Source organism: Tamandua tetradactyla, chromosome 4 (assembly GCF_023851605.1).
Source record: "Tamandua tetradactyla isolate mTamTet1 chromosome 4, mTamTet1.pri, whole genome shotgun sequence".
NCBI lineage: Eukaryota > Metazoa > Chordata > Mammalia > Pilosa > Myrmecophagidae > Tamandua > Tamandua tetradactyla.
This window is the reverse complement of record NC_135330.1, coordinates 40,237,013-40,257,984: the sequence shown is the minus strand read 5'-3', so window position 1 is coordinate 40,257,984 and position 20,972 is coordinate 40,237,013. Positions and strand designations below refer to the sequence as shown.

Here is a 20,972-nt window from a genome sequence, read left to right as displayed (position 1 = left end):
TCTATGAAATACCTATAATTATATTTTGCAAAGGATTATTCTTCCAATGAATTTAATAATGATGAAAAGTTTATATCCTCCCATACTGACAGAAAAAACCCACACACATTCTCTAAGCACAAAGCTTATATTCACAAATAACTTTTTGCTTAAAGACAAAATTTCAATTAATGATCACAATGGGAATTTAGTTATTTAATGCAATCACTAATCTAATGTTGCCAATAAAATCTAAGCAGTTATATCACAAAACCAGGGCTATATTCAGTGGACATGCATTAATAATCTACACAACTTAACATTATACCAAAAAAGGAATTGAATACAAAATTTCCCTTAATTTTTGGTGGTTTTTAAATACCATGGCACAGATTACCAAAAGAACTGTAAAAACAGATTTTAAATATTTTCACTAAAAAATTGAATAAGCTTTGAAATTTTCATAATGGGCTGAAGATTTAAAACATCAAGCTGGCCCCAATCTATCAAAATTGACAGATAAATATTTACAATGACTAGATAGGCTTTAATTACTACCATGAGGCTGGAGGACAGTCCCTCCTATCAAAAACCCTTTGGGATTAATTTTCAATGCAAACATATCTTTGTAAATACTGTGGTAATATAAACTTGGAAACATACCATTAAAATCAGGACAGAGATGAAAAATAATACACAAGTCAATCTTATCTGACCTGTCAGCATAAATCCCTTCGGCTCCCAAACACCCAAAACTGTAACCCTCTCCTCTCCATATAAAACTAAATTAAGAGTTGAATGACTTTATCCTACTGCTTAACGTTCTTCTACCGATTATTTTTCACTGTATAGCAAGGCAAGGGTCAAGCTCTGTTAACCTCCTTCTCTAGAGTATAATTAGCAAAGCATCAGATTTATAAATTGATCTGGCAATCCAAAATGCTGAACACACTTTTCAACAGAACAAACTTTTTTTTTCCATTGTTACTTCTATGTGCCATGTTATTCTTGAAACTTAGATGGCTACCAATAAGATAGGGAAGCTGTGAACACATCTTGTACTTTTCATCAGGGTAAAGTGCAAATCTCCTTATCTCTGGTATTTTAAGAGGCAAAAACATGAAACACGTGATTAAGGAACTGAAGTGACAAAAGAATACAAAAAAATCTCTTTAAATACACACTTGAAGATCACAAAAAAAAAATTAATTTTTCTTCGGTGAAATCTGTAAATGAATGTTTGGATGCTCTTCCCCAGGACCACAAATTCAAAAACTATTACAAGAAAAAATGGAAGAAAAAAAAAAAAGCATTGCATGACAATGGACATAAGTTCACAAAGAACCTCTTTTTAAAATGAGATATGGAAGAAAATACCATGAAATTAATAATCCTATGAGAATTTTTTTAAGTACAGTAAATTTGAGCCTTGGTCTTCATGAAGATACTATAGTTAATATAGAAAACTATAAATATACAAGGCTCTGGGGGAAAAAGTCACAATACATATTATTTAACATTCTGTAGGCCTAAAAAACTTTTAAGGGCAGAGGGAGAAGGATAGCCAACTGAATTTTCATTTAAGAATCAAGAACTATGAAAAAATTCCTGGGTCAGAAAAAGGTTCTAAATAGAACCACACTCTGAAAATATACAACTTAGATTTTTTTAAAAGGAAAGAGAAAGTACAGAATAATTGTAGTCTCTTCCAAAAAGAAAACCTTAAATTAAGAGGAAAAGATTCAAATAGTATAAATGAGTCTGGCTCAGAAAGAAAACAACATATCCAAAATTCTGTCCATAAAAGTAATGATGGTACATCTTTAATATTAAAGAAATAGGCTATAAAAAAGTCCATTCTCAGAATTGGTTTTAGGAAACGCTTATTTGTGCTCCTTTGTGGGTGCATAATAAAGTTCCATGGGTTTGTTCACTTTCCAGTATTTCTCACTGACCAATTCCAAAGAAAAAGAACCATTTAATACCTAAAACAAAAAAGAAAGAATTATGAAAACTGCACAAAGTACAATAGTGAGATGGAAACAAACATAACTCTGCAGAATCTTTTTTAAAAAATAGTTTAGGATAAACTCCCTGTCTTATATCATTTATAAAAGAACAGAGAACATGAAAGTTAACGAACCTATTTTCTTGTTAGGTCCCACCCCACCACTTATCACAATCTTAGATGGTCACCATGCTCCCAGTTTCAACAGTATTTTATTTTATTTTAAATACTCACAGTGAACTGGCCATTGGCTGTTGCTATGTAAATAGTATACTGCTTCTCACTGGCGGTATCAAGGTTCATCTGATTTGATTCTCCTTTGCTCCGAAGTTCTTCTAAAGCTAACCTCACAGCCAAATATTTGGATAAGTGATCGACAGTGGCATTGCCTGAAGTCTTTATGTATCTATAAAAAGAGGTTATTAAACATGTAATTTCTAGAATTGCTGATAAAAAATTTAAATTATGAAACTAATGCATTTGTAAAAGGTACATTTAAATGGTCTTTCTTCCTCCTCTATCTGAAGAGGAGCATTCCTCTCTCAAGTGTACAACTCTAGGTGGGAACACATAAAGAAGGAAAAAAACCAATAACCTAAGCAGCCAGAATAGCCAAATGAACCGTGGCAATCAATGATATGATAAATACTACCCTTATTTACTCAAAATTGCCTTTTAACTCCAAATTAAACATTCTAAATTCACATCATCTGAAACCAACCCACAACATACTTACCTTGTCTGTGCACTGTCATCTTTTTCCATAAGTGTGGGATGAGGCCTGAATACTAATTCAATTTCACTAGCACCATCCATTACTGGATCAATTGACACTGTTGCATTGTTATTATCAAGTTCAAGACCAGAATCATCAGATGTTTTGGTCCGTTTGTTACTAGGTCCTGCTTCCTGATTGCTATGTGTGGATGCATTACTACAGTGAGAACTGTCACCATTATCTTCTGCTCCACTACCATTTTCAATCTGTTGCTTCTTGCCTCGCTGTAGTCTAATTAAGAGGAAAAAAAAATTTATGTTTAGACTTTTTCAAAATGCATCAATTTTGAAGCATTTCTGCTACTGAACTTTAGAATTAAAAAAAAAATCTTGATGATTCAATTTGCTTCAAGGGAGATAAAGACACTGTTCCCTATGTATCTCTGAAAGGTCTAGAAAACCTCACACCCACAAAACGTTTGAATGATTTAAACCAATGTTTATAGTCACTTAGCAAGTTTCTTTATTGGCTACAGAAATTACTGGCAAATCTAAGGAAAGGCATGATTCAAAAGTGAAAATTCTGAAGTTCTCTGAAGAGTTAAGTCATACTTCTTCAACTGAAATTCTTAAGGAAATTAGACTTAAAAGGGATCATAAGTATTCTCACCCCACTACCTTCTCCTCCCTCCAAAATTTGCAATGCAAAATGATTCTGAGGAAAGTTAGACAGTATATAAAAAACCAACATGGACACAGCATCAGTTCTCTAAGTTCAGCTATTATAATCAATGACTGGCAAGGCATTTTGTATATATAAGCTCATTTACTCATCAAAACAACCCTATAAGGCAATTAACATCATTTGACTTGGAAAACCAAAGAAACTGAAATTGCAAGTTAAATAATTTGCCCATGGCTATACAGAAAGTAAACTGCCAGTGACAAGATGTGACACAAGGTCCTATTCTCTCCACCACATTTTCTGTCTACCTGTATACCCAAGAGAAAAGGAGAGACACATATGATGAAAATAATGGCATGTATCTCTAAGAACAGTATCATAATTGTATATTTGTTGTCAAACTAAGAGGGTATGACTAAGATTAAATGACAGAACTATGATTCAAAAAAGTATCAACAGGCCAAAAGAATGGAGTAAAAAAATAAACTCAACAATGAATATATGAGGATTATACTTAAATGTTTTCTAAAATTCTCAACTAAAGCAGAAGATGTTATTTTAGTTGACCGTAAATTGAAGTGAGCCCCAGAAGGAAAGCTAGAGGTTAAATGGGAATATACAATATGAAATACTAACTATACTAAAATAATTAGTATTTTAATCTTAAATATTAAAAACTTTTCATGAACTAGAACAAATGTATAGCACAATTATAAAGACTCAATAATAGAGTGATATATGGGGAAAATGTACCTACTGCAGACTGTGGACTACAGTTAACAGCAATATCTTAATATTCGTTCATCAACAGTAACAAACGAACCCCATCGATGCTAGGGTGTCAATAATAAGGGGAGTATGGGTATGGGATGTTCTGGGTTTTATACTTATTTATTTATTTATTTTTGAATAATGAAAATGGTCTAAAATTGACTGTGGTAATGAATGTACAACTATGTGATGATACTGTGAGCAGCTGACTATACATTTTGGATAGATTTATGGTATGTGAATGTATAAAAATAAAATTACATTAAAAAAAATTAAAGTGAGCCAACAGGGTTACACAATATACTTATTTTTACCACACACTTCTCTGCAAGAAGATCTGAGTTAAGAGAGCTACATTAATGCAATCTCAAAGCAGATAATGTTCAGATAAAGGACAGTAAAAATGTATTATCAAATTTGTAACTATATTCTGTCACTAGGGTTGCATTTCAAAAGTGACACCAAAAATGCCATATGAAATACATGAGAGAATGTCATTGGAGAAACAATTAAACAATTATGAATGCAAATATCTAGTATTTGGAGCAGCACATAAGATCTTATATATGTGAGAAGGAGGTATTTGGTAATCTAGTAGATAGAAGTAAATATATTTCAAAAGATAACAAACCAGCACTGGTACACCTGAGAGAAATTTTCATTCAATACAAAGAAAGGGAGTTAAAAAAAAAAAGGCACGCATTCAAAAATATTTAGTTAGCTTTTTCAAGCAACACATAGTTCTAAGTACTGCAGTTATGACAGTCAGTGAAACTGACACAGTCTCTATTCTCTCAGAGCTTATATTCTAGAGCAGTAGACAACATATTCATGTCAGAGGATGTGCTATGGAGAAAAATGAAGCAGGGAGGGTAAGGAAATACAGAGTCCTGGGGTGGTAACTTAGCATCTAAAGAAAGTGAAGGAGTGAATCATATAGATTATGTGGAAGAAGAGGGTTCCTAAAAGAGAGAACAATTAGTACAGAGGCCCTGAGAATGCTGAGTATGTCTGATGAATCTGACAAACAGTAAGGGGACTATTGTCAACAAATGAAACAGGCTCATTCATTAAATATCAAGCACCCCACTACCAGAAATGTTCAAGCAAAACCAAAAATTATCTGTGAAGGATTTTACAATGGTGATTCTTGATCCCGGTAAAAGGACTAAGCTGAAAAACCATTAAAAGTCCTTCCAATTCTTAGGACTGTGTATAATTCTTTTAAAATAAATATGCTCAAAATTTAATCTTTTATTTTACTTTGACAAATAGAGTGGTAGGACAGTTTAATATAGTTAGAATGGAGCACACCTTTGAACCTTTAAACTAATGGTTTTCAATTTTGGCTGCACTTTGGAATCACTTATAGAACATTAATAACACCAATGTCTAAGCCCCATGCTCAAAGGATCCGATTTACTTGGCCTGAAGTGATAACGGGGACCCTGAGATTTAAAAGCTTTCCAAGTGACTTTGACGTTCAGCTAAGGTGAGAATCACTAGATTGTAGCAGCTCTTACTGTGGAAAATGATGAAGCTCTAAGGAGATTAAATCAGAGAGGTACAGAGGATGGGGGTCAGAAATGTGCCCCAATTACGGAGGATCTTGTAACCCATAATTAACGTCTTTTGGCTTTAACCTGAATGTAAATAAAAGCTATCAGAAGGTTTTGAGCAAAGGAGAGACGTGATCTGACTTTCAATTTAAGAGAATTACTCTGGCTACTGTGCTGAGAACAGAGTATCTGGAGAAAGACTACTATATTATATATATATTATATATAAAATACAGATATTTTAATTCTTAAGATAAAAGGTGATGGTGGCTTGGACCAGGTGGTAAGAGTTGAGGCTGCGAGACATGATCAGATCTGGATATATTATGGGAAGAGCTAAAAATATTTATTTATTCATAGATTGGATGTGAGAAAAAGTGAAATGTTAAGGATGCCTCCAAATTTGTGGCCTGAGCAAGTGGAATGATGGAGTTGCCACCAACTACAATGAGGAAGAACGAAGAAAAGCAAGGTGTTTTAAGACTCAAAAGCTGAGTTTAAGGCATTGTTCTAGTTTGCTAGCTGCAGAAATGCAACACACCAGAGACAGATTTGGCTTTCAATAAAGGGGGATTTATTTAGTTAATGTATAGTTCTTCAGAGGAAAGGCAGCTAACTTTCAACGAGGTTCTTTCTTACGTGGGAAGGCACAGGACGATCTCTGCTGGCCTTCTCTCCAGGCCTCGGGGTTCCAATAACTTTCCCCAGGGTGATTCCTTCCTGTACCTCCAAAGGCCTGGGCTGAGCTGCGAGTGCTGAGATGAGGTATTCTGAGCTGCTTGGGCTGTGCTACATTGATCTCTCTCATTTAAGCACAAGCCAATTAAATAAAATACCATTCACTGCAGCAAGCACGCTTCCTAGCCAACTGCAGATGTAATGAGCAACTTCATGTACCATTGGCTCATGTCCACAGCAACAGAACTAGGTACCTTCACCTGGCCAAGTTGACACCTGAACCTAACTACCACAGACATGTTAAGTTTAAGATGTCTATTACATATTCAAAAGGAGGGAGTCTGGAGTTCTCCATGGTAGTATATAAATATGGGAGTATCAGCATATAAATGTTAATTAAAGCTATTAAAACTGGATGAGATCATCTGGAAAGAGCATTTGTACAAAAAATGAAAAGCTGATCCCGGGAGCACTCTACCTTTAAGAGTTAGGCAAACTGAATTAAAACCTACAAAAGAGATTAAGAAGGAACAGCCAGAAGAGTATAGTCTACTGAAAGACAGATGAAGAAAACCTTTCAAGGAGGAAGGAGAAATTCTATCAAATGGAGCTGAAGGCCAGGAATTAGCCATTAGGTTTCACAATGTGGAGGTCACTGATACCTTCAATAAAGGCATTTGACAGGCTGGTGATGAAAGCCTGAGTGGAGTGGGTTCGAAAAAGAGAAAAAAAGGGATAAGGAGAGAGAGAGAGATCACCAGGTGAAAAGCAGCAAAGATGCAAGCTAAGATACCACAAGGACTGCATCAAGCTAGCACGAGAATGCTTCACGGAGAAGCACAGCCTTGACAACTCCTCGATTTTGGACTTCTGGACTCAAAAAACAGTTCCCACGTAGGACATGACATTACATTTAGTCATAATATCACCTTAGGTTCCTCTCATCTGTGATGGCTTTTCAGGCTTTGTTTTTGATGACCCTAACAATTGTGAGGAAGGCTTGCCAACTATTTTGTAGACTGTCCCATAACTAAGATTTGTCTGTTTTCTCATAGTTAGACTGGGGTTCCATGCAGGCTCTGCCTGCCCTGATCAAGTTAGCAGAGTAAAACACTCCAGGGCTTCATACCTCACAGAGGCTTTGAACAATTAGCAAAAACTGGCATAAACATCATTCTAAAAGCTCCAGAAAAATAAAAGGACTAGAGGGAGTAACAGGGGAAGCGCTGAATCAAGGAAAAGGCCACTTGAAAACGGCAGGATATCCTGACTGGCCCCTACCCCTATCCCACTACCTTGGCACTGAGCCCTACATTTCAAGTGCAGATACCAAATCCAGTTCCAAAGGGAGTACAATCACTCTCATGCACATACTAGAAGCTTGTATGTCTGAACCAATCTGTCTGGAGACGGCCCAAGGAACTCTCCATCCCAAAACTTGCCCAGCATGGGAGAGCCGTCAAGTTGTGCTGCCTGAGGTATGCAGGACATACAATACAGTGACCAAGACAGGAGGAAACAGCTTCCTAAGCAAAATAGAATATTTGTAACCAAATAAATGGGGGTAATTCCCAAGGCCATAGGGACAGATAAGATACACAGCAGAAAGGATCAAGGAGGTCCCTACACTTTGACCTAGAGCTATTCTCTAAACTCACTGTAAGGATAAGCCCTGAAGGAGAACAACTGCACAGGTCAATCTACAAAGACAGGGGAAGGTGCTTCCTTTTTTTCCTTCTCAATTTTCTGTTGTTGTGGTTAGGTTCTGGCATTCAAGGAAAGCCGTCATAACACCAGCTGGATACAAGATTAAAGAACAGACATCTTAGAGCCTACCAGTGACAACACAGTAAAGTATCAAAATGTCCTGGTTTCCACAAAAGACAACAAAACATACAAGATGGCCTATGTAAAAGATGAGATTATTTTCTTAGAAACCATCAATGAAGAAGACCAGACCTGGCACATACCAAAGACTTAAAAACCAGTCTTACTAAAGCAAAAAATGTTTATTTGTTACAAAATTTAGATTTTGCTAGAGCATTTCCTAATATAACTCATGTAGATAGTTTGATTGACTGAATGTCATAAGTACTTGGAATCTCAGGTAGCACATGAGATTTTGTTGGTTTGTCCAGAGTGATCCCCCGATGAATCCCAGAATGATTTGATCAGTGACTGGAAAAGTACTTGCAAGCCCCCTTCGGGTAATGGTGAGAGTGGGGAGAAATTCAACTTTCCCAAATTGAATTCTTGATATTCTCACAAGCAGTGTGGACAGCCAAAGCTATAAGCTGAGCCCCCAGTCTTGGGGTTTGTTCACATGAAACTTAACCCCACAAAGGATAGGTCAAGTCTACTTAAAATTTAGGCCTAAGAGTCACCCCCAAGAGAGCCTCTTTTGTTGCTCAGATGTGGCCTCTCCCTCCAGCCAGCCTGACAAGCAGTATCACCACCCTCCCCCTCTCTGCGTGGGACATGACTCCCAGGGGTGTGGACCTTACTGGCAACGTGGGACAAAGATCCTGGAATGAGCTGAGACTCAGCATCAAAGGACTGAGAAAAACCCTAGAATGAGCTGAGAATTAACATCAAGGGATTGAGAGAACCTTCTTGACCAAAAGAGGGAAGAGTGAAATGAGACAAAGTGTCAATGGCTGAGAGATTCCAAACAGAGTCGAGAGGTTATCCTGGAGGTTATTCTTACGCATTAAGTAGATATCACCTTGTTGTTCAAGATGTAGTAGAGAGGCTGGAGGAATTGCCTGAAAATGTAGTGTTGTGTTCCAGTAGCCATGTTTCTTGATGATGACTGAACAATGATATAGCTTTCACAATGAGACTCTGTGAATGTGAAAACCTTATGTCTGATGCTCCTTTTAGCTACTATGTCAACAGAAGAGTAGAACATATGGAACAAAAATAAATAATAGGGGGAACAAATGTTAAAATAAATTCAGTTTGAAATAGTGGTAAATGAAAGCGAGGGGTAAGGGGTATGGTACGTATAGTTTTTTTTTTCTCTATTATCAATCATTTTATTTCTTTTTCTGTTGTCTTTTTATTTCTTTTTCTAAATCAATGTAAATGTACTAAGAAATGATGAATATGCAACTATGTGATGATATTAAGAATTACTGGTTGTATATGTAGAATGGAATGATATCTAAATGTTGTTTGTTAATTTTTTTTAATTAATTAGAAAAAAAAGCTAAAAAAAACTAGTCCTAAATATGCTCAAAGAGCTAACGAAAAACATGGACAAAGAACTGCAGGTAATAAAGAAAATAAGTGAATTAAAAAGAATATACAGAGATGGAAATTATGAAAAAGAATCAAACAGAGATGAAGAGCACAGTAAAAGAAATTAAAAATTTCTTTTTAATTTAGAGTCCTAGGGCGACTCTATCGCAAACTGAAACTGACAGAAGATAAGATAACTGAAATCATGCAGTCTGAGAAGCAGAAAGAATCAGGAAAAGTGAACAGAGCCTAAATATACAAAAATACAAATACATGCATCATGAGATTCACAGAAGAATAAAGAGAAAAGGGAGCAGAGAGAATATTCAAAGAAATAATGGCCAAAAACTTACCAAATTTAACAAAGATGTGAATTATACATCTAAGACAAAGGCCTCACTACGTTTAAGTCCCAATTTTTCATCAGAAACCACAGAGTTGCAGGAAGACAGAATGGCATATTTACAGTGCCGAAAGCAAAATACTGCCAACCAAAAATTCTGTATCTGGAAATTTCATCTTTCAAAAAAGTAGAAGAGATGAAGACATTCGCAGATAAGAGCTGAGGGAGTCTGTCACCACTAGACTGCCAAACACAAGATGCTAAAAAGAGTTCTGCAGGTTGAAAGGTAAGGAGAATAGACAATAGATGATAGCTGCATGAAGAAATAAAGATTTTGGTAAGGGTAACACGTGTAATATAAATGCCAGCACTACTGCATTTTTTGGTTTATAACACCACTTTTTACTTCCTATGGGATCTAAAAGGCAAATGTATAATGTAACAATAAATCAGTTTTGGACTCAATGTAAAAACATATATTTTGTGACAAGAACCAAATGGGAGGATGAAGGGGTACAACCAAAATTTTTGTATACTACTGAAGTTAAGCTGCTATCAAAGCAACTGAAATAGTTATAGATTTAAGATATTAAATTTAAACCCCTGGTAGTTACAAAGAAAATATCAGAGAATATGCAAATCCACAGAGACAGAAATTAGAACACAGGTTGACAGTGGTGGGGGGATAGGGGAATTGGGGAGTTAATGAATAATGAGTGAAGTGTTTCTGTTGGGGAGATGGCAAAGCTCTAATAACAGAAAGTGGTGAAGAAACTTTAAACACAGAGAATATGATTAATCCCACTGAATGGTATGCTTGAGTGTCTGAAATGGGAATGTTTATGCCGTATGCATGTTGCCACAACTAAAAAAAGAGAAAAAGAGTAAAGAGAAAATGACAATTAAATGTAAAACATGATCTTGGATGGGATCTAATGGGAGAAGAAGCAACTCAAAAGGACAGTATCAGGACCTATGAAAAAATGGAATATAGATTGTAAAATCTATGTCAATATTAAATGTCTTGAACTTGATAACTGACTTAAAGTGGTTATATAAGTGGATAACCTTATTTTGAGGAAATGTATATGGTAGTAAATAAGTATTCAAAGGAGCATGATGTAAACAACCTATTCTCAGTGTTCAGAAAAGGGAAGGAGGGAGAAAGCATAGGAAACATGACAGAACATTAATACTGGTGGATATGGGTAACCAGAGGTGGAAGGTAGAGGTATATTACAGTTCTCTGGGGTTTATATTAATTTTGTAAAAGAATGCGAGGGGAGAAACAAACAAACCAAAAAGAAAAAAATAAATAAAACATAAAAATAGAAAAGAATGCAAGAAGAAGAATTGGAGATGGTAAGTAAGCACAGAAATTCTTTAAAGGAGTTTTGCTATAAAGTGAAGAGAAGAAATGAGAGTGGTAAGTGGAGGAAGAAGTGAGTCAAGAGAGGGTTTTTTAAAGATTCTACTATTTTAAACAGAATACTCTATTATTATGCCTAGAGGCTATACTGGATCTGCATAAAAAGTAACCATGCAGAACTACTTTCTGCATTTCACCTTTTTCAAACTGGAGAGTAAATAAATTCAATACTTAATATTAAAAACAGCCAACCTCTCTGGCTCCTTTCCCATATACCTGTTCAAGGCCTGTATCTTCAGTCCTTCCTCAATGCTGTGACTGAGTGCTTGTTGATTATTGTGCTTGTTGATCCTGGCTAACACTCTTTCTTGATGAGCTTCATATTCATCACGACTTGGATAAATTTTGCTGATGAGTGCATCAAAGTTTGGGTCTGGCCTTAGTGATCTTTTCGAAACTAACTTTTTCCGACAGGTAGGACATTCTTTGTTGCTAAAGAAAAGGAGGAAAGACAAAGAAAATAATGCCGTATCTTTGGGCTAAAGACAAATAATTATCATCTTTATTCTAATATCTTTATTAAGTCACAGTAATCTGACCAGTGGGTAAACAGACTTTAAAAAACCACAGATATTCTTCACAATTTGCTGGTGGAGAAAAACCTGAATTTTCCCAGCGAGAAATTAGAAATAAAATCCACCCTTTCCTAATTTAAATTTCCCCTTTCTGATATCCATATTTGTGGCAGATTGAATTATGTTTTATGATTGAATCAACATGTTTTTAATCTGCATTCTTGCAGGTATGAGCCTGTAATAAAACAAGACCTCTTAAAAATGTTATTTTTAGTTAAATTGTAGCCCAACTGAATAAAGGTGGGTCTTAGTCCATATTACTGGAGGCCTTATAAAGAGAAGAAACTGGAAACCAAAAGCTGGAGAAGGTCACACAGAAAGAAGGTAGAAGTCAGTAGAAGCTACAAGTCAGTGAAAACCAAAGAGCATGTGACAAGAGGCAGAAATACAAGCCAAGGAACACCAAGTATAACTCATTTAACATACCCACTTCTGAGGGCTGTGATAATGCAATCTGCACAAAAACGATGTAAACACTCCTTTGTAGTCATGGTGTTCTTCAACATATCCAAACAAATTGGGCACATTAATTCACTGTGTAGACTTCGAGGTGAAACCACAATTTCCAGGCCATCTGTTATTGCCTCCTATAACAGAGTCACTTTAAAATTAAATACTACTTAATTTTTTTTTTATAATGGACAAGTTCAAACATACAAAAGTACTGAAAATAGTAAAAATGAACTTCATGTACCCATCACCCAACCACCACCATTATTAAATTACAGCCAATCTGTTTTAGCTATAATCAGCAACACAGCCACTGGCTTATACAAATGCTATTTTAGCTGTAAAGATATCACATCAATGTATTTAAGAGACAACTAATGGGATCTAGCTGTGTGTGTGTGTCTGTGTGTGTTTGGGTGTTTTTAAAGGCACTGAATTTGGAATCATACGTCTCAGGTTCTGGTTCTAGCCATGTGAACTGGCTATCCAGTCTAAATAATTATTTAACATTGTTTTCTTACCTGCAAATTGAGGTAGTTAGGGCAAAATGAATCCTAAGAATTCCTCCATCTTCAAAAATTATACCATCCTGATCATAAATTATATATTCCATGCTGTCCAGCAAGAGTTTGAGATTCCAACACAAATATTCTCTAATTTATAAACAGTTTAACAAGATCTAATTTTAAAATCACTTTTTGAATTTCATTGGTCCACAGAAGTAATTTTATACAAAGTGGTCAGATCCTCAGGCTAATCCACAAGCTGATTTAAATCATAATATGTATAACATGTATTAGTATATTATTATATCTAAAAATGTTTCTATGGGAAATCCATTTGGAATTCCAACACAGAACTTCAGGACACATCTTCCCTACTCCTCCTCCCCCAGAGTCACTACCACCCCTCCCCACCAAGAGGCACTGAGAACAAAGACTGCCTAGCTTTAATGCCACCAGTACCAGCTCCTATGGATTGAGGGAAAAGTTCTAGGAAGGTGTGGACTGACAAGGAAGACACTGGTAGAAATAAAGGGTTTCCAATATGCTACTGACATTTCCTGTTTCCACTGGCTTTCCATCATACTTGTGTTTTCTCTACAGGGTCAAAGGTTGATGACCCCACAAGGAAAAGACACAGAAACTACAGATATTGCCCATAAAGGACTAAAGTAAAATGCAGTTACTTCACAGTAACTATTATGTTTCGACTTGTCTCTACAGAAAGCACTTTCCATATTTTATTTTACTTGGTTTAATTTACAAACTTTTGATTTAGGAATTATAATCTCCATCTTTTGGTGAGAAAACTAATAACTCAGAGAGTGTATGGTGAAGACTTAGTTGGTAATCAAATCTGTCTTCCTCTACCTCCTTAGAACCTGCCTAGGAAAATCCCCACCTTAGACAAATTCAACCAGCTATATTCTCCATGCCTGTACTTATGCTAGTGTATGACACTGGGGGAAAAACCAATCACACAACCAGACTGGGATCACTAAAATTTCATCAACCTCTAATGGGTTTTCAACAACTGCTGAACAATTGGTTTCTCTAATAAACTCACTTTTCCTTTTGCTCATTCCCTCATACTTACTTAAGGACAGCTCTCTTTTTTAAAAAAAAAAAAAATTATTTTGAAATCATTTCAAACTTAGAGGATAGTTGCAAAAATATATATATATAAAAAGCAAAATTCATTCAGAGAACTCCAATATACCACCCTCCCAACCAGACCCACCAATTTTTAAAATTCTGCCACATTTGCAGTAGTATATATCCATCAATCAAAGGACATCCTTCTTTTGATTATTTTATTTGCTCTGAGAAGTCATCAATCTCTCCCCCTCCACTAAATCAGTCTAGTAGATGAGTTACATTGTTCTAGGGCTGTATGGCGATGGCAGGGGACTGGGATGGGTTGAGTTTATCTCTCATCTAAGAAATCAAACAAAATTTAAAATTTCTTGACTCCACAGTTTCCTCCAGTTTTTACTCCACTTCTCTGCTGCCCTGCATAGCTAAACTTCTCTGAAGAATTACCTATAAATCTTTTTTTCACTTTTCCCCCATACTGAACCACATATGGACCCAATTATTATAATTCTTGGTTCAGGACATGAACTAATGATGAGAATACCTTATGGTTCCATCATTCAACCTTCAATCTACTATAATCCATTCTATTCAATCTGCTCTTGTCAAGAGTACCAAGTACACATTGCCAGATGAAATGTACACTCTTCTGATCATCACCTTAATCAACCTCTCAGCAGTGTTCAACACATCTGACTACATCCTCCTTGAAACACTCCCTTTTAGATTCTGGATACCTCTTACCTTCCAGTCTCTCATTTTTCCATCTTCCTCTCTGGGTGCTGCTCTGCTGGCTCACTGTTTATGATCTAATTTCTAAATACTGAAGCTCCTCTGGATGAAGTTACTGGCCCTCTACTCATCTCTCTAAGTGATTTTATCCATTTCCATTGTTTAAAATGTGCTCACAACTTCTAATATTTTATAAATAGTTCAGACCACTAGTTAGCCTCTCAAACTTTTAAAGAATGTTTATTTCCTTCAAACCTTTCTTCCCCTACCCCTATTGTTTCCCATCATGATCTATCAAAATAGTCTTTCTAATAGCTCCTGTTCTTAATTACAACACTAAGGACTTTCCCCTTATAAAAATTCTCACTTTAATTATATGGATGGGGGTGCAAGGGCAGTTCAGTGGTAGAATTCTTGCCTGCCAGGCAGGAGACCCGGGTTCAATTCCTGACCCACGCACTTCCCAAAAAAAAAACTAACTAAAGAAACCAATAAAAACAAACAAAAAATTCAAGAAATGGTGCTGTAATAATGGGATACTCTCACAGAAAATAAATGAAATGTGACCCCACCATACAGCATACAAAAAAAAAAAAAATTCTATGGATATTAACTTGTTTCATGGTATAACCTCCACGGGCTGGTGCCAACATCTGTGTTATTCACCACTCTTCACCTAGTGCCTGCCAGAGAACCTGGTATAGAATTATGTCTCATCTCAATGAATGAAATGAAGAGGCTCACCTTAAAAATGGGTATGTCAGAGTCAGTTAAACACACACATATCAGAATGCTTGCATATGAATTTATAATTACTGTTACTTCTATTTCAAGTTCTCATTTTCTAAAAATGTATACAGTTTACATCTCAAATTTCCCCTAAGTTAGCTTGGTCTACATTACCTGAGGTGTTCGCTGTAATTCATATAAACTGAGTTCCCATGTTTTGCTTAATGGCTGAGTGCCATTTGTCTGCACAGCCTGAGACATTGCTAGGAATAAAGAGGAGAGAAAAATAATTTTAGTATTTAAAAGGGCAATAAATTTCAAAACTGAGTTTTAGGCATTGCAAATCTTGACAATAATAAAAATAGAAATTATACACAGGTTTCTCAAAAAGAAAAGAAAAGCTCAAGGATCTTTCCATTTACAAAAATGAGCTACTTGAGAACAAGAGATAATCACTCATCTCTTCTCAGCAGCTGGCACACAGAAGGTGCTTAATATTATTGAAAGTGTTAAATTACTGTACTTCTATATATTAAGGATAAAGAAGACTGTCAATACTAAATGCTAAATGTTTTTCTGAAACTGATGGTCATATATTTTAGAACTAAGTCTCAGGAAAACTTCAGACTCTTAGGCATGGCTATCTAGTCCAACTTTGCCAGAAATACAAAATCTACTTTACAGCACTTTACACCACTGATCATACTGCCTCCACTTATGAAAAATTCTCTGTCTAATGTATAAGCTCTAAAGCTGAGAAATCTCTTCTTAACGCTGAGCCCAAAACTGCTATATATTAAATCCTGCAGCTGCCCTCCAGAGGTAAACTGATTAATAAGTCTAACAATTTTCCTACATCACAGCCTCTCAAATATTTGGAGGCTGTTTTCATATTCCAATGGATTTTTCTGCCCCTGTGGTTAAATATCCTAGTTCCTTCTGTTGTTCCCATTTGCAATGATTTCAAGGTCTCCTTACCACTCTGATCCTTCTTTTTCATTAAATACCATTTTTCCAGTGCACTAGTATAAGTCTGACCAGCAAGAAAGTGGCATAAATCCTATTAGTTTTCTTGTTCTAGACATATTTTCAGTCTAACATGGTATGGCTTTTTTTTTTTTAAAGTTCAAAGATACTGCAGACTATTTAAAAGCCAGTGAAAATGCCTAAGTTTTTCTCACCATTGATACTGTTAAGTCTCAACATTCTAGCCTTGGGTGGTTTCTGTCCTTTTTTGGCTTCTAAATTCAGCTCTTAACATTTATTTCCGTTAAAACTTATTTTGATAATTGCCGATCTGGCCAACTGTTACATCATTCTACTAATACATTAGAAATCTTGATTCTGCCACCTAACTATAATCTTCAAAACTGGCCATGAAAAAACATCCCACTTTCACTTCTAAAATAGTCTTAAAGTCTTTTTACTTTTAAACTAGCAATAAAAACTCTCATGGAAATAAATAAATTAGTCTACAATATTCAGACTGGAGGTTTTAAGTACATCTGTTAAGTTGTAACAATAATCAAAATGAAGAGGACTAATTGAAATCTCTCACTTAAGATTTTACACACAATGCATCCGAGGCTCATTACATCTATTGTTCAATTATTTTTCTAATATATAACAAGATAACAATTCTGAAATGTTCAGAGTATTCCACACCAAAATGAAATTGCTTTTTACTTCAATGTTAACATTACAAAAACAGGAACACTTTTCCCTAGTTTCCTTCATTTACAGAACACACTGTCTCATTTATCTACAGATTCAATGCACTATCAATCAAAATTCCAACAAACTACTCTGAAGAGTTGGAAAAGCTAGTTACCAAACTCATCTGGAAGGGAAATGGATCCCGAATAGCTAAAAGCATCCTAAAATAGAAGAGCAAAGTGGGAGGATTAACCCTTCCTGATTTTAAAAGTTATTATAAAGCCACAGTGGTCAAAACAGCATGGCACTGGCACAAAGACAGAAATACTGACCAATGGAATCCTATCAAAAGTACAGAAATAGACCACCAAATCTGCGGTCAACTGGTTTTGGACAAGGCATCCAAATCCACTGAACTGGGACAAAACAGTCTTTTTAATAAATAGGCATGGAGGGCTGGATATCAATAGCCAAAAGACTGGTAGAGGACCCTTACCTCACACCCTGTGCAAAAATTAACTCAAAGTGATCAAACACCAAAATAAAAGCATTAGCACCGTAAAGCTTCTAGAAGAAAATGTAGGGAAACATCCTTTCAAGACCTAGTAACAAGAGGTAGCTTCTTAAACTTTACACTCAAAGAACATGCCACAAAAGAAAAAAACAGATAAATGGGACTTTGTCAAAAAGGTAAAGAGTGAGCCAACTCAACAGGAGAAATATTTGGAAATCACATATCAGATGAAGGTTTGATATCCTGAATATTATAAAGAAATTATACAACACAATAACAAATCAACAAAGAACCCAATTATAAAATAGGCTAAAGATATGAATAGGCATTTTTCTGAAGAACAAATACAAATGACTCAAAGGCACAAGGAGAGATGCTCATTTTCATTCGCTGTAAGGGAAATGCAGATCAAGACTACAATGAGATACCACCTCACACCGATAAGAATGGCTGCTATTAAACAAACAGGGAACTACAAAATGTTGGAGAGAATGTGGAGAAAGTGGGACACTTATGCACTGCTGGTGGGAATATATAATTCTGCTGCTATGGAGTATGGCAGTTTCTTAGGAAACTAAATATAGAGTCACCCCATGACCCAGCAATAGCACTACTCAGTATATACCCAGAAGAGCTGAAAGCAATGACACAGACATTCACACACCAATGTTCAAAGCAGCATTACTCACCAAAAAATGGAAACAATCCAAGTACCCATCAACAGATGAGTGGATTAAAAAAATGTGGTATATACATACAATAGAATATTATGCAGCAGTAAGAGAAAATGACATCCTGAAGTACATTACAAGATGGATGAGCTTGAGGACATAATGCTGAGTGAAACAAACCAGACATAAAAGAATACATACTGTACGTGCTGGTTTGAAAGGACGTATGTACCCTAGAAAAGCCATGTTTTAATCCAAATTCCATTTTGTAAAGGCAGCCGTTTCTTCTAATCCCTATATGTTTGAGACTATAATTAGATCATCTCCCTGGAGATGCGACTCAATCAAGAGTGGTTGTTAAGCTGGATTAGGTGGAGGTGTGTCTCCACCCATTCAGGTGGGTCTTGATTAGTTTACTGGAGTCCTATAAAAGAGGAAACATTCTGGAAAAAGTGGGAAATTGTGAGAGAGCAGAACGATGTAGCCACAAGAAGGAGAGAGTCTATCAGCCAGCGAACTTTGAAGATAAAGAAGGACAATGCCTGCCAGGGTGCTTCATGAAACAGGAAGCCAGGATAGAAAGCCAGCAGATGAAGCTGTGTTCGCCATGTGCCTTTCCAGATGAGAGAGAAACCCTGACCCAGTGTTCGCTGTGTGCCTTTCCACTTGAGAGAGAAACCCTGAACTTCAGCCTTCTAGAATCAAGTTATCTTTCCTTGAATGCCATATACTGGTCATTTCTATAGACTTGCTTTAATTGGGACACTTTCTTGGTCTTAGAACTGTAAACTAGCATTAATTCCCCTTTTTAAAAGTCATTCCATTTCTCGTATATTGCATTCCAGCAGCTAGCAAACTGGAACATTGTATGACTTCATTTTTATGACCATGGTAATCAGAGGCTTATAATACAGAATATATGGGACCTAGAGGTACACAGAAGCTAGAGATGGATGAACAGTTAGCTAATGAGGCTAAACTCAACTACAAGGGAATAGATGGAAGTGAAGATGTATTCCCATGTTTTTTAGAACTGCTTCTTAAAACTACTCCCTGATCTTGGCTCTGTCAGAACTGTGTGCACCCTGTAACATCCTTGGTCATGGTTACCCAGTTTTCCTAATTACTCTGCTACTACTGTGCCAGACTGGAAATACATAAGGTATGTACTGTGTATGATATAAAATTGTGAATTAGTGAGACTTACAATGTAATAGCTTATCAACATTTGAAGACACTGGTACTTGATATCCTCAAGGAAAATTTACCTCCAAATTTTAAGCTGGAGAGTCACTGGAATAACTAGAAAAGAATTACAACTACATGGCTTTTTAGATTCTCAGTACATACATTAAGAATTGTATACAAATTGTTCATGTCTGTGTGCTGATACTCAAAACAACCAATAAATTCTCAATTATGAAAGAAAAAATATGAGGGAGAGATAAAGACATCCCTAGATAAACAGAAGCTGAGAGTTCATCACCACCAGACTGGCCCTACAAGAGATGCTTAAGAGAGTTCTGAAAATGGAAAGGTAAGGAAAACAGACAACAGACAGATGCTGAATGAAGAAATAAAGATTTCCAGTGAGGGTAAAGACACGGGAAACCAGAAATACCAACACAATTGTACTTTTGGTTTGTAACTCCACTTTTTACATCCTACAGGATCTAAAAGGTGAACGCACAGAATGTAATGATTTGAGACTCATAATGCCTAACATGTAATGTATGACAAGGACTACATAAAGGTGTGGGGGGAGGTGGAGGGGTACAGGAACAGTTTGTGTATACTATTGGAGTTAAGTTCATATCAAAGCAGATGCAACTGTCATAGATTTAGGATAAATTTAGCAAAGAAAATCTCTGAGACTATGTAAGCTCAAAGAGATAGAAATTAGAGTACAGGGTATCAGGTTATATATATAAAACAATCTCTCAAAATCCAGAAATAATAATCACCCCTTCTGGACTTAATGTGTCTGCTCTAATGACAATCTAGGCCCCTGTTTTCTTATAAGCATTTTCTAAAGGTGACCATACCATTGTTGTTCTTTTGTTTCTGGCTTATTTTGCCTCACCAAATGTCTCACATGTTTATTCACATCATTGTATCCCTCACAACTTTGTTTCTTTTTGTAGCGGCACAACCTTCGTTCATAAGTATACTCCATCGTTTTGCCAATCTACTTTTCAGTCAGTGCATCCTTCAGCCGCCTGCTTTCCTCAGGCATCATGTATGGTGCCCAAAGTCCACAGTCCATCAACATTCTCAATTTTAGATAATTTCACTGTTCCCAAGAGAAAGAAAACCAATAAATACACCCTCGCCAAATAGGAAATCTAAACCTCCTCCTAACTCTTGTCCTCTTTCCTCATTATTTACCTCTGCTGCTGCTGTGGTAGTGCTGATGTTTTCCTTTTGAACACAGCCCATAGCATGCAATACAGTTTTCCCCCGTACCCTGGGCTTAAACACTCACTGTACATGAATCATATTTTTGAAGTAATTCTTGCAAAAATTAATTCACATTTCTGGTGTTAATCAGTGGGACACATAGGTCTATATAACCCCTTTCAATCTTGTTCATCTTCAATATGGTAATATTACTTAGAGACCCACCAGAGAACCA

General features: G+C 36.1%; 1 protein-coding gene across 10 annotated transcripts in view; it reads right to left on the bottom strand.

The window, feature by feature from the left end:
• The window catches only part of RNF2 (ring finger protein 2), a 670,080-nt gene continuing 649,108 nt past the window's right edge, over nucleotides 1-20,972 (bottom strand). For 9 of the 10 annotated variants that reach the window (XM_077157233.1, XM_077157234.1, XM_077157228.1 and 6 more), the window contains exons 2-7: nucleotides 15,671-15,759; nucleotides 12,414-12,574; nucleotides 11,629-11,844; nucleotides 2,724-2,996; nucleotides 2,222-2,393; nucleotides 1-1,964 (exon numbers count right to left, since the gene is read on the bottom strand). In XM_077157233.1, the coding sequence (XP_077013348.1) occupies nucleotides 1,863-1,964; nucleotides 2,222-2,393; nucleotides 2,724-2,996; nucleotides 11,629-11,844; nucleotides 12,414-12,574; nucleotides 15,671-15,757 (1,011 nt within the window). In that variant the 5' untranslated portion in view covers nucleotides 15,758-15,759 and the 3' untranslated portion in view covers nucleotides 1-1,862. Of the gene's footprint in view, nucleotides 1,965-2,221; nucleotides 2,394-2,723; nucleotides 2,997-11,628; nucleotides 11,845-12,413; nucleotides 12,589-15,670; nucleotides 15,760-20,972 lie in introns of those variants that run through there. The other variant, XM_077157237.1, reaches the window with a different exon arrangement.